Source organism: Pelodiscus sinensis, chromosome 6, assembly GCF_052426305.1.
Source record: "Pelodiscus sinensis isolate ZL-2025 chromosome 6, ASM5242630v1, whole genome shotgun sequence".
Classification (NCBI taxonomy): Eukaryota; Metazoa; Chordata; order Testudines; family Trionychidae; genus Pelodiscus; species Pelodiscus sinensis.
This window is the reverse complement of record NC_143057.1, coordinates 119,370,774-119,384,495: the sequence shown is the minus strand read 5'-3', so window position 1 is coordinate 119,384,495 and position 13,722 is coordinate 119,370,774. Positions and strand designations below refer to the sequence as shown.

The following is a 13,722-nucleotide window of genomic DNA, read 5'->3' as shown; positions in this document are numbered from 1 at the left end:
TCAAGAGCAATGTGTCTGTGGTATGGAGCACTGTCTGTCTCAGGACGTGGGCTGTACGAAGTACATTTAACTAGAGCTCTTTCTGAGGACTTCTGCAAAGAGAGTTTGGTCCAGCAAGACCCATTACTGTATAAATCTGGGGTTTGTTTTATTTGCTTTTTGGGTGCTGAGCCTTTTGGGTGAATTTGATTCACAGTCTGAGGGCTTTAAGCTGAGATTTTCATGAGCTAACTAGGTGCCAGGAACCAGGGCTTGACAAAAAACAGTAGCGTAGTTTTGCAGAAATGAGTTTTTGCCCATGTCTCATTTAGGGAACACGGAGTTCAGTTTATTCATTACCTTTTTTTGATAAAACCGTGAGCATTGGCAACAGGGATAATATCACCTACCTACACACGTGTTGTGAGGCCAGATGCAAGCAATGTTTGATGGAAAGCACCATAGAAAGGCAAAGGATTAGGTTTTTTTGTCTCTGATACTGATATGGCCCCCAATACAGTTGTGTCTGAGCATCACACAATATTTAGTGCACCTATGCTCATGGGACCACGTGTGAGGTAGGGAAATGCTATTATCTCTATTGTACAGATGGGGATTGAGACAAAGAGAAACTTAAAGCTTGTCCTATGTGGGACATTAGTGAATCTACAGTGCAATAGCTTGCCAGGCTGTCATGTGCTATGTGGCAAAGGATGCAAGTGTGTACTACAAGGGGAGTATGGTCAGAATTCACTTTAGATTAACACTCTGGCTGGCAGAGCACCAACATTCCATGTAGACAAGTTCTAGGTGACTTGCTTAAGATGATGTGGGAAGTCGGTTGTAGAGAAGGAAACTGAACACTGGTGTCTGTTGGACAATTACTAGCATTAACTGTGGTCCACATGAGAGAGAAGGACAGGGGTCTGTATCAGGTTGCACCTAGTTTATTGTTAGTTTAGGCAATATCTTGCAGATGTGACTGAAAAGCTATATGAGAACCAGGCCTCCCAAGATGAAACAAACAAGCTGGATGTCATTGGTGTAAGGTTTCACATGGGCCAAACGGGAGAGATGGCCTTAGGCTTCGAGGATAAGAGATTCTATATTTTCGGCTTTCATCTGCACCGGAAGATTTATCCTAATAAACCTCTGAGGTTATTACAAAGATTCATCTTGCCGCATGATACACATTTAAAAAATAAGTCATTTGTGTGATGTCATTGCTGCCTTTTAATTTCCTACATGAAGATGTTTTTTTTCAGTGGGTGTGTAATGTGCAGCCAAGAGGGCAGCTATTATGAAGGCAAAAATGCTAAGGAAATAAGTATTTATGTGCTGGATCAGACCAACAGCCCGGGTAGGCCAAGATCTGATCTCAGATAGCAGCCAATGCAACATGCTTCCAAGAAAAGATGTAAAACTTCCACCGTGGACGTTGATGGCATGTGGAAATGCACCACATTTCTTCTGAACGCCCAGGAGTTTGTGACTGGCCTGTGGTGAAAGGAGGGGGGTTTGTATGCTTTAGAGATTTCACGTCCAGCTTCATGGAGTTATCCAGCTTGGGCACACACAATGCAACTGCTGTCTTTTGTGGAGGCATGTTTGGAAACACTGGTCACAGGTGTGCAGATGACTTTGATCATTAATGCTAAGAGGGGGAAGACATTTATTAGGCTATATGATCGGTTTGCCCCCAGGCCTTGGCCCTGATGGGGTATTCTAGAGCAGTGTTTCTCAACCTTTTTTTATAAAGTACCCCTTAACAATAAGTACCCCCAGTACCTAGAGTTTTCAGACACACAATTTTTTTTTCTACCATTTCAACACATTTGTTTAAACAACTTAATCGTAGCCAGGCGGGCGCTGACATTTTTGGGTGTAAAAAGTACAAAAATAATAAAATGCTGTAAAACTTAAAAATTCAGTTTTCTCCAAGTTTGTTTTGTTGATGCACCCCCCAGACTTCTCTCGAGTATGCCTAAGGGTACTCGTACCCCTGGTTGAGGAATACTGTTCTAGAGGGAGTCCTGTTGCATAGCCTTTGTGGCTGTATGTGCATGCCTCTGTGATAGACTTGCTTTTCTTTTGCAGGTGCTCCTTTTCAAAGGTCTCAGCATCCTCATGCTACCTCCTGCCGGCACTTCCATCTGGGCCCCCAACCTCAGATCTCGGCTGATTTTCCTCTCCCTCACCCTGTCCAGCCACAGCCAGGCCTGAACCCTCACATGGCGACAGCTCACCAGCATAACGGCCCGCTACACCAGCCCCTCCCACCTTTGCCAGCCCTGCCGTTTCAGGATGTGACAGGACCCTCCTTCCTACCTCAAGCGCTACACCAGCAATACCTCCTCCAGCAGCAGCTCCTTGAGGCCCAGCAGCGTAGGCTCATGCCTCATCCCAGGTAAGTGACTTTTCCATCAAGAAATAGGGCAGCCAGCTATAAGCCAAACTAACCCACCCCAGCCAGCCCATGGCTTTCAAAGACGATATCTCTTCTTCTGTACGAGACCTAGCAAGACAAGCTTAGCTCTAGAACAGCTGGGGCTGCCGCTCAGTGCTGTCAGTAAGGCTCACACACATTTAAATCAGGGCTGAATTTGGCTCTCTATCCTGTGCAAGGAGTGCAGGGAAACAAAGAGCTTGAGGTCAAAGTAGACTTGTCCAGTTCGATGTCAAAGGATGTTCTACACGGGTCTGACCTGCTGGAGGGGATATATACAAGGAATGTGAATGGTTAACTGGTTACCCAGTAAGCATCACCCTTAATGGGTGATTCTTGCCAGGTATTAGGGATGTAATACTGCAGTCAATTAACCAATTAACCAATAAGTAAAAACGTATAGGTTAATGCTATAGACTACATGCATTCTCCTCCTAGGGTTGCCAGGTGTCCGGTATTCATCTAGACAGTCCAGTATTTTTGCCTCCTGTCTGGTGGAAAAAAATTCAGAAAATACCGGACGCCTAAGATGTCCGGTATTTTCTGATCCCCCTCCCCCCCCCCCCCCCCCCCCCCCCCCCGGCTAGGAGGCGAAAATGCCAGGCACCTGGTAACCCTACAAACAGCGGCGGATTTAGGGCAGAGCGAGCGGGGCGGCTGCCCCGGGCCCCGCGCTTCCCGAGGTCCTGTGCATGCGCTGTGGCGCCACGGCGCATGCGCCGTGTCAAAGGCGGGGCCCCGCAAAATTTTGCTGCCCAGGGCCCCGCGGTGCTGCCCTGAGCCCCGCGGCACTCTTATCCGCCCCTGCCTACAAACACTCAGAACCCGGCCTCCCCACTCAAGTCACGCCCCGGTCCTCAACACCCCCAGTCCTCCCTACTCTAGACCCTATATTTTCCTGGTTCCGCAAGGCTGCTGCCACAAAATGGCTGCCGGCAAAAAGACCAAGGGGAAGCAATGACTCCCCTGGGTCTTAGTGCTCAATTGTTCCCCTGTTCCTATCTCTGCACTCTTAAAGGGGACTTGCTGTTTTAATTCTGCTTTATTTTATTTATATATATATATAATATTTTGCTCAACAGCTTTGGTCTCCCCCCCCTTTTTTTTCCTGGTGTTTTTTTGGGGGGGTAGCGGCAGCAGCACAGGGTGACAGGCAGCCATTCTGTGAGGGGAGCTGGTTTTTAAACTAACTTCCCTCACAGACCAGCTCCCGCCTGGCACCCCATGGAGTGGCAGAGAGCTCCTCAGGAGTGAGGCTGGAATGCACTGGCTGCTGGATCTGCCCTCAGGTACTGTAGAATAGTTGACTAACCGATAAGAATTCAGGAGGTTACTCAACTATTCAATTAATCGATATTTAACATCCCTACCGGTACTGGTTAATTGGTAACCAGGAGCAGCCCCCACATGTGGCCTGCCATGGGCAGAGGGCTGCTCCAGCCCTGCAGGGGTTGGGAGCTCCCCCCTGTATGGGGAAGTTGTGAGCAGAAGCTGGCCACCCCGCATGCGGAGGGGGGCTGGGAGCAGGAGCCAGCTGCCGTGTGTGTGTGTGTGTGTGTGTGTGTGTGTGTGTGTGTGTGTGTGTGTGTTGGGCGGAGCATAAGATGACCTCCTCTGTGCTTGGCGCTGCCCGCTACTGCTGCCCACCCCCTGCATGGGTTCCTACTTAACCGGTTAACCTTAGTTTTAACCGGTTAACTGATTAACTGGGTTTTTATATCCCTAGTATATACCCATGGCCTGCATTTTAGATGTAGACGTTGATGAAGCATCTCAGATTAGGATGGAAGGATGTCCCTGTCCTCTTAGGTTCTAAAAAGGGGTTTGGACAAAGAGTATCCGGGGGCAACATCTTTCACTAGCTTCCTATGACATTTGGGGTGTGTCTAGACTACATGCCTCCTTCGACGGAGGCATGTAGATTAGCCAGATCGGAAGAGGGAAATGAAGCCGCGATTAAAATAATCGCGGCTTCATTTAAATTTAAATGGCTGCCCCGATCTGCCGATCAGCTGTTTGTCGGCAGATCGGGGCAGTCTGGACGCGATGCGCCGACAAAGAAGCCTTTCTTCATCGGCACAGGTAAACCTGGTTTCACGAGGCTTACCTGTGCCGATGAAGAAAGGCTTCTTTGTCGGCGCGTCGCGTCCAGACTGCCCCGATCTGCCGACAAACAGCTGATCGGCAGATCGGTGCAGCCATTTAAATTTAAATGAAGCCGCGATTATTTTAATCGCGGCTTCATTTCCCTCTTCCGATCTGGCTAATTTACATGCCTCCGTCGAAGGAGGCATGTAGTCTAGACACACCCTTGGTTTCTAACTGCTGGTGCCACAGATTCAGCCAGCACTAAAGCTGTGGTTGCTCAGGGTCGGGTCATCACGAGGGAGAGAGTCTGCAGTCCAGATGTTCAACTTCTGTAGCACCTAGGCCACTGCATGGAGAACCTCAGTGCCAGCACCTAGATCCAATGAGATATGTAGAGGCGCAGCTGTTCTGAAAATCAGCCACGAGAGATTTTTTTTTTCAACTTACAAACAGTAAGAGAGGAGTTCACAGTTTTGATTATGTAGGAAGAAATCACGGAGCGGTTTCTTACAGAAGACACCTGACTGATCTGCCCCCAGTGCTCAGAAAACTCAGACTTGTGAAGGAAACACATTAAGCATATACACTATATCGCCGTGTTTAATAATGATGCCTAAAAGCTTGTGGGATATTGGAGTAGGCGAAAGTTACACGAAGATAATGGGGAAAACATTTGGCTTCTTAATTATAAAACAGTTGGGGACATGAATTTCAAAGTACAAAGACAGAGTCTTCTCTCAGACTAGGGTAACTCAACTGAAGCCACTGGAAGTATGGGTGCAATCAGTAACTATACATAATGTATACTGGGCAACAGAGAAAATGAGTAGTTTGCCTGAGAACTATGAACATTTGTTGAAGATTTCATAACCATGAAAGAGACTGTATCATACATTCTGGATCTGTTCAGTTATACATGCATGTTGTGGGAAGACAGAAGATCATCATTCTGGATTTAGGCTTGATGGTGATAATCTAGTTACAGGCAAAGTAAATGCTTCTGATTTTGAAGAACATTCACTCAAGAAAGGCAACTTGGCTTCAAACTGGACTGATGACTGAAGATAATTTTAACTCAACGGAGATGGAAGTCGATGTCTAGACTGCATGTCTTGAGAGAGTGGTTTGTATAAAATATAGGAAGGGGAGACCTATTTGAAAACGTATGGAAACCATTTGTGGGTTATACCAATGGATCAGGAATTCGAGTATGAAACTTTGCAATGAGGCTGTGTTTGGAAGGATTGATATGGAGTGAAACGTTCCTCCTTTCCATATGTTTTCTTCCTTCAAGAGGTTTTCTTTTACTTTACTTGTGCATATTTTGTTTTGCACAGGTTAGTTCTTTAAGTGTGTTCAAGGCAGTGGTTCTCAAACTTTTTGGCCTGTGGCCCACCTGGCTCAATGCAAACCTTTTCCATGGACCACCAATTGCTAGTGAAAACTCACCATTAATTACATAATTACACCCGTGCCATTTTGCTAGTGCTGCAGCTAGGGAGAGCGGTTTAATTTAATATTTTCTTTCTTACTGGTTAAGTTATCAAACAAATTAAGCACTTTAACTTCTCATGTTAGCTATCAGACTTCATTTTAAATAAAGTAAAATACTAATTTATATCCAACACAAAAGGTTTTAATGTTTTCTTTATTTATGACAGCGGTGGGGAAACTTTTTTGTAACAGGGGCCACAGAAAAATCTGTTTGGGACCACACAAGTGAAAAGCAAGAAAAAAACCCTCCAAAGCTCCCCAACCCTCACTGGTCTGGCCCCCAACTAAGATACCTCATTCCTCTGGCGCTCCCAACCCCCTGGGTCGAGGGAAAGGGACACGGAAGACTGAGGTTCAGGGCTTCCTATGGGCTGGATTTACTCCTCTGAGGTTTTGTGGACCACCCCCCCCCCAGGCTTTGAGGTGGGGACAAAATTAGGGGTTCAGTGTGCAGGACAGGGTTGCCAGTGAGTGGGAGAGGGGTGAGAGTGCAGGATCTGGGCAGGAGGTGGGGTACAGGAGTGGGGTGAGGGTGCGAGGGTTGGGTGGAAGGTGGGGTGCAGGAGTAGGCTGGAAGTAGAGTGTCTGCCCAGGGGCGAGGGTGCAGGAGTGGGCTGGGCGAAGGGTATCTGGCCAGGGGGAGAATGCAGGAGCAGGGTGAGGCTAGGATGTTTGACCAGGGGGAAAGGTGCAGGAGCCTGCTGGGGATGAGATGTCTGGCTGGGGGGGAAGGTACAGAAACAGGCTAGGGTTGTGGGGTCTCAGGGCGGTGCAGGAGCACAGTCGGGGTGTGGGGTCGTCATGAGGAGGCGGGTGGGGGGGCACTTACTTGCTTTTGCACCCCAGGCCTCTCCCAGGCATTGTGTTTTAGCCATAGCCTTCTGCTGCTCCCATTGGCCTGTCAGTGCCACACTCAGCAAGGCGGCCCCAACTCACTCTGCTCTCCCCTGGCGTCTCTCATAGGGAGGGAGCAGGACCATCGCTGCACTCATTGGAGGGAAGCAGAGCGACTCGGCTGGGGAGCAGAGCAAGGGCAGGGAAGAGACTGCCAACGAGTGTGGGGGAGGGTGGGCCCCATTGCTGGCCCCAGAACCCTATACCTGCTAGTCCTCCTAGCCGCATCAGTTGCGGGAAGAGGCAGGCTGGGAGTGGAGCAAGGGCGGGAAAGAGGCGGAGCAAGGGCAAAGTAGGAGCAGGGAGGAGGTGGAGCTTGTAAACTAAGAAATGTGGATAAAGTGCTGGACAGCGACCAAGGAGACCTGGTTTCCTTTACTTCTGGCTTTGCCAGTGACCTTACATGGGATTTTTGGGGAAGTCCCATCACCTCTCTGCCTGTGCTGCCCTTCCCTCTCATCCTGTCCACATCTTGTCTGTTTAGTCTGTAACCCCTTAAAAGGGGTGTCCATTTCCATCACTGCTCTTTTGTCGCCTTATTTACTACTAGCAGAAATACCCGGTGTCACCCGGGGAAAATCTAGTAAAAGGTGTGATGAATGAACTATGTCAATGACATTAACATAACATATTGTATTGGAAATACTTTTCTCATATATATTACTGTAAGAAATTAACATAGCTAGTACTTTTTCTGTTATCATAGGGAAAGGATCTCGTAGTTGCAGTTTGTGTGACATGCTTAAAAGAAGAGTCCAGAAAATGCCTATGATCAGGTGCTACTAAAAGCTAATTAGTGGCCCAATTGCGGCTCTGGGGGCCCAATTGGGGCTCTGGGGGAACTGATTTTGAGATATAACCAATCCAATGATTGAAGTTAGGAAATAGGAGTATCTGTGGAACATTTTGTGTTTCTATGCTCAGGTGCTACTAAAAGCTAATTATCAGTGGGCCCAATTAGGTCTCTGGGGGAACCAGGAGAACCGATTTCAAGATATAACCAATCTAGTAATTTAAGTTAGGAAATCAGTAGTATCTGTGAAAAATTTGGGGTTTCTAGCTCTTACCATTTTGGAGATCTTTTGGGACAAACAAACTTTCAGAAATATTTATAAGATTATGTGCTTAGACTGTGACATAAAAATAAAATTTCATAAAAGAACAAGATCTTTTCCATGTCTAATTTAAAGAAAACATTAGATATTGGCACAGAGAGTACACTGATAAAGTTTGCAGATTATACCAACGCGGGAGGGGTTGCAAGTGTTTTGGAGGACTGGGTCAAAATTCAAAATGATCTGGATAAACTAGAGAAATGGTCCGAGGTAAATAGGATGAAGTTTAATAAGGAAAAATACAAAGTACTCCAGTTAGGAAGGAACAATCTGCTTCACACATACAGAATGGGAAGTCATTGTCTAGGAAGGAGTACTGCAGAAAGGGATCTAGCAACCATAGTGGACCACAAGCTAAATATGGCTACGTCTACACTGAATTGCTTTTCTGGGATACTGTCCAAGGAGTGCATCTGCTTTTTCAAAAATATTTTCAAAAAAAGTGGACGTGCTCTGTCTCCATCCCAGTAAACCTCATTTTATGAGGAAGAAGGAATATGTCGAAAGAAGACTTTTTTCCAAAATTTGGCGCTATGTAGATGCACCAAATTTCGGAAAAGCCTCTTTTGACGGTAAAGAGGAAAAAGAAGCAGAAAAATTGTTTCTTTTTTCGATTTATCTTAGCAGTGTAGACCTAGCCTATGAGTCAATAGTGTGACACTGTTGCAAAAAAAGCAAACATGATTCTGGGATGAATTAATAGGAGTGTTGTGAGAGAGAAACGAAAAGTCATTCTTCAGATCTACTCTACGCTGATTAGGCCTCAATGAGAGTGTTGTGTTCAGTTCTGGGCACCACATTTCAAGAAAGACGTGGTGAAATTGGAGAGGGTCCAGAGAAGAGCAACAAAAATGTTTAAAGGCCTAGAAAACATGAGCTATGAGGGAAGACTGAAAGAATTGGGCTTGTTTAGTTTGGAAAAGAGACGCCAGAGGGGACATGATAGCAGTTTTTAAGTACCTAAAAGGCTATTACAAAGAGGGAGAAAAATTATTCTCCTTATCCTCTGATAGGATAAGAAGCAATGGGCTTAAATTGTAGCAAGGGAGGTTTAAATATGACATTAGGAAAAACTTCCTAAAGAGTGTTTAAACACTGGGATAAATTGCCAAGGGAGGTTGTGGAATTTTTATCATTGGAGATATTTAAGAGCAGGTTAGATAAATATCTATCAGGGATGATTTAGCTAGTGCTTTCCCCCTCTCTGAGGGCGGGAAACTGGACTTGACCTTTTGAATTCTCTTCCAGTTCTAGTGTTCTACGAGTCTATGGAAGGAAGGAAGAGGCATTTGGTGAGGGAGCTCTAGGTGCACAATATTTCAGCTGGCAGTCTGCCGATATTGTACCCCTCTGACAGCATTTGGCCCTGTCCTTCTCACCTCTAAACCCTCTTGCCCTTCTCTACACCCCTGCAGGCGGACTCAGGAGCGCATGTCTGTTCAACCTCATCGGTTACATCCGGGCTTTGACTTCAGCCATCAACTGCAAACTCCTCAACCCATGGGGCCCCAGCCCAGGTATTTAGCTGAAGGCACAGACTGGTAAGTTTTTTTTATTTCCCCTGGTATTTTGGATGATGCATAAAACCAAAGCTATAAGCAGATGTGGTCATGGAAGATCATGGCCCCTGGATACCATGGGGAAATGTTTATACTTTGACTCATTATAGTAAATGAAAGATAACCTTCCCGTTATAACATAATAAAACGTTGCACTTGTATAGCAAGTAGGGGTGTTAACTCCAGAGTCCTATCCAGATCCTAACTCCAGTAAATACATTGCCCCATCTAAATTCTTCCTGCAGGTTTAGTTACATCTAGTGGGTCAAATTTTCTGCTGTATGCTGGGTGCAGCAGATTGTCCTACAGTGCCGTGATTCTCTGCCTTAGCCTCTAGTCAAACTTTCTAAGCTGTCTCTGGTTCCCTCTAGGCCAGGCATTTTCAAACTTCTTTTCTCATGACCCCGTTGAAGAAATCGTTGACGCTCGTGACCCAACATAATGTGACTAGAGTGTGGGGTCCGGGGTGGGGCTGAGGATGAGAGCTTTGGGATGTAGGAAGGGGCTCTAGCTTGGGGGTGTCAGGGCTGGGGCAGGAGGGCTCCCAGTCAGCAATGCAGCAGGGTTGCTATGGCAGCTTCCTGCTTCTCCTGGCACCACAGACCATGCTGCACCCCCAGAAGCAGCCAGCAGCAGGTTCCCAGCCAATGGGAGTGCGGAGCTAGTGCTCAGGGCAGGGGCCGCATACAGAGCCTTCTGTGCTCTCTCCCCAACCCTGTCTAGGAGCCAGGCCTGCTGCAGTCTGCTTCTGGGGTGCAGCACAGTCAGGACAGGCAGGTGGCTGCCTTAGCACCTCCATTGGTCACCCGATGCCCCTGCAGCATCGAGACCCAAGGCCTGATATTCCATGGCCCAGTACTGGCCACAACCCGTAGTTTGAAAACCACTGACTTAGTGCATTGTGTTCTGGCCACGTGGCTGCTTCTCTTCGTGGTCTGCACTGCAGGGCTTGCAGGAGAGGGGATAGAGGCCACCAGGAGTTAAATCACACTGACTTAGAGAAGCTAACTCAGAAAATCTTCACTCCTGCATCTAACTGGTGGTTTAAAGTTGCTGTGTGCTGGTAAAGAGCTGTCCCGTTTCATTTGCAGAAGTGGCTGCAATTCCTGGGTGTCAATATGATAGCGCACAATGGAATTTTTTGTTATTTTCGTTTCATGTTTTCCCCCCCCTTTTTTTTTAAGAAGCAAGGAAATGGCATGCAAATCAATGCGGATCATTATGAGCGTTGCCAAGTCAGGCACCCAAAATTTGGGATATGCCAGGATGAAGGTTGCATAGGTTTGACTCCCTTGTGCGTAGGCATTATGGGTGTGTCTAGACTACAGGGTTTTGTTGACAAAAGTGGACTTTCGTCGACAAAACTATACCTGCATCTACACTACCGCCGAGTTCTGTTGACAGTAAGTCGACAGAATGTGGCAATTTTGTCAACGGCGGTAAACCTTATTCTACGAGGAATAACTCCTTTTTTCGACAGAGTTATGTTGGAAAAAAGGCGCTATTGCATCCACACTGTGCTTTTTCAAAAGAGAGCGTCTACACACTCTGTCGAAAAAGTGGCTTGCTTTGTCAACAGAACTGGCTGTAGTCTAGACACTCTTTTTCGACAGAGGCTTTGTCGACAAAAGTCTATAGTCTAGATGTACCCTATGAGAGGATCTTTAATGAGATGGTCACATTCTATTTTCCCAGTAGGACTCCTGCTTCATTCAGTGTGCAGGAGGGAGCTGCGCTAGGGATGAACCAGTGCTGTGTAGGGAAGGAGGCTGTTGTCTGTAAAACCCCTCATACTTTTGTCGCAGTAGCTGGAAGGTGTGTACCTATCCTCTGCCTAGGAGACTGCAGGCCTAAGCCCGACCACAACTAAAGCCCCTCCCCCCACCTAAGTGGTTGGTCCCAGAGACAAGTTAATGCAGGGGACAGCAAATGAAAAAAACAAACAAACCCAGAACTGGGGGTGCAGATCATAGAGCAAAACTTTGGTGTCCAGAAGGAGACACTGAGCAGAGCACCCCTGACACTGTATCCAGGGAGTCATTGGGTGTTGCCTGGAGAATTCTGCCCAGAGATGTAATCGAATAAGGGACTGGAAATAGAAGAAAAGCCGCCTACAGTACCTGGGATTCCCAGGCAGTCTCTCATCCAAGCGCCCAAGGTTAGTGTAGCTTGCGAGGTCAGCTGAGATCAGGTGCATTCAGTCAGGTGTGGCCTTGGAAGCTGTGTAGTGCATGAGGCAGGGATTGGAGGAAGAGGACGGAGGGTCTCATGGTGAAAGCCGAGGGAGGTTGTGGAATCTCCATCTCTGGAAATATTTAAGAGCAGGTTGGACAGACACCTGCCAGGGATGATTTGGAAGATGCTTCGTCCTGCTGTGAGAGCAGGGGACTGGACTTGACAACCTCTTGAGGTCTCTTCCAGTTCTAGCGTTCCTTGACTCTATGAATGCTGCCCTGGAGAACTGGAGTCGACCTTGCCTCTGTGGCTGACCTATTGTGCTGCACTGGGAGGCAATTCATTTAAGCCCAGCTGTTTGCAGGAGATTATTTGTGTGCTCTCCATCTGCTGGGTGCCTGGGGCAAGGGTGCCAGAGCCTTCCCAAAAGTGGGAGGTGAGGACTTCCACCTCTGAACCCCACCCTCCTCTTCCCCTGACCCCAGCCAAGTGGATAACTGATGTGGAACCAAGAGCTGCCCCCTGCAGGGGGGAGGTGGGAGCTGAAAGCAGCCCCGTACCCATGTCCCTACTCCCTGGGGCTCCTGCCCAGGGCAGGAGGAGGGGCCACAGCTCCTCACAGCTGCTCATGCATCTATTCCTATGACCTGGCCGCAGCTCCAAGGCCCCTCCCCTGGCTAGAGCTGGGCCAGGGACAGCTATGCAGACAGCAGTGGGGAGCTGGTGCAGAGTTGTGGATCTTTTACCTACCCTGGGCTGGGTGGAGAGCTGGGGGTGGGGGGGGGGCAAGGGCACAGGTTTGGGGGCTGCTCTCAGGCCCCCTGCACTGCAGGCAGCTGGAGGGTCCACACAGCTCCCAACCACAACTGCCCGGGCTCCATGGTTGGGCTCCTCTCGGGACTGACGGGGGTGGAGAAGAGAAGGAGAAGAGGACAGGGTGAGGTGCACTGTCCCATCTGAGACCACCTACAGTGAGAATAATCAGTCTGGTCTCCTGCCTTAGCTAATAGCCAGCTGGCATTGAGCTTATGCTGTAGAGGCTCATGCACTAAGCTCCAGAGGTCCCATGTTCGATTCTACCTATCGGCATTACACCAGGCCTGCCTATTTTCAAAAAGTGGGAGGGTACAGCCCCCTGACCTCACCTCCCCGGTTCCGGTGCCAACGGCCTGGTGTCTGATTTGTGGAAATGCTGAGCGCTCACAGCTGAAACTGAAGTCAGTGCAACATGTAAAGTGCTGTGCAGTGCTAAGTATTCTGACACATTAGGCACTAGATGTCTCCAGTTGGGCGCCCAAAACTAGTAGATACATTTGACTTTAATCTCTTTGTATCCCAGGTCTCCTTCTGTAAAATGGGGATAGTAGTACTGCTCATCTCTGAGGGGTGTTCTGAAAATGAAATAATCCCTACTTGTGAAGATACTGTAGCGATGAAAACCACAAAAACCAAATCCCACAAGGAAATGAATAGTTCTGTTTTCAGGAAATGGTTCGAATAGCATGCCGTACAAAAGGCACATGTATTGAATAGCTGCTCAGTAAGTGAGCACCGCCCATTCTACACACTGAATGTGCTGGGAATGCTGCGAAAAATATAATATGTGATCGTGTCATGAAAGACTGGATCATAAATTACATATTCACAGAAGGGATGAATTAAGGTTGCATAGGTTACCTGAAATGCTGGCATTTCCTAGTGTGTGACCTTTGTAACCTTGAAGTTCAATATAAATGTGGTCTGATTCATCTGTCACTTTTTCTCAAGCTTTCCCTTTGAAACTAGTGAGGGCAGAATTTGGCCCACTATGCCCTGATAAGTGCTTTGGATTCTCTCTGAATGGAATCTCTCTCTCTCTTGTGATAATTATGTTCATTATAACGGACCACCTTAACCTCCTAATTTTGCCTTGGTTGTTCAGTAGTTTCATAAAACCGAAGGAGTGGCTGTCAGAAAATCCTATATGTGTGTG

The 13,722-nt window shown here is 47.5% G+C and overlaps 1 protein-coding gene across 1 annotated transcript in view; it reads left to right on the top strand.

Annotated features, from left to right (window-relative positions):
* ARK2C (arkadia (RNF111) C-terminal like ring finger ubiquitin ligase 2C) overlaps positions 1-13,722 on the top strand; it is a 116,982-nt gene that overhangs the window by 84,285 nt on the left and 18,975 nt on the right. The window contains exons 2-3 of the mRNA XM_006136768.5: positions 2,077-2,386; positions 9,432-9,557. Of these exons, the coding sequence (XP_006136830.2) occupies positions 2,077-2,386; positions 9,432-9,557 (436 nt within the window). The remainder of the gene's footprint in view (positions 1-2,076; positions 2,387-9,431; positions 9,558-13,722) is intronic.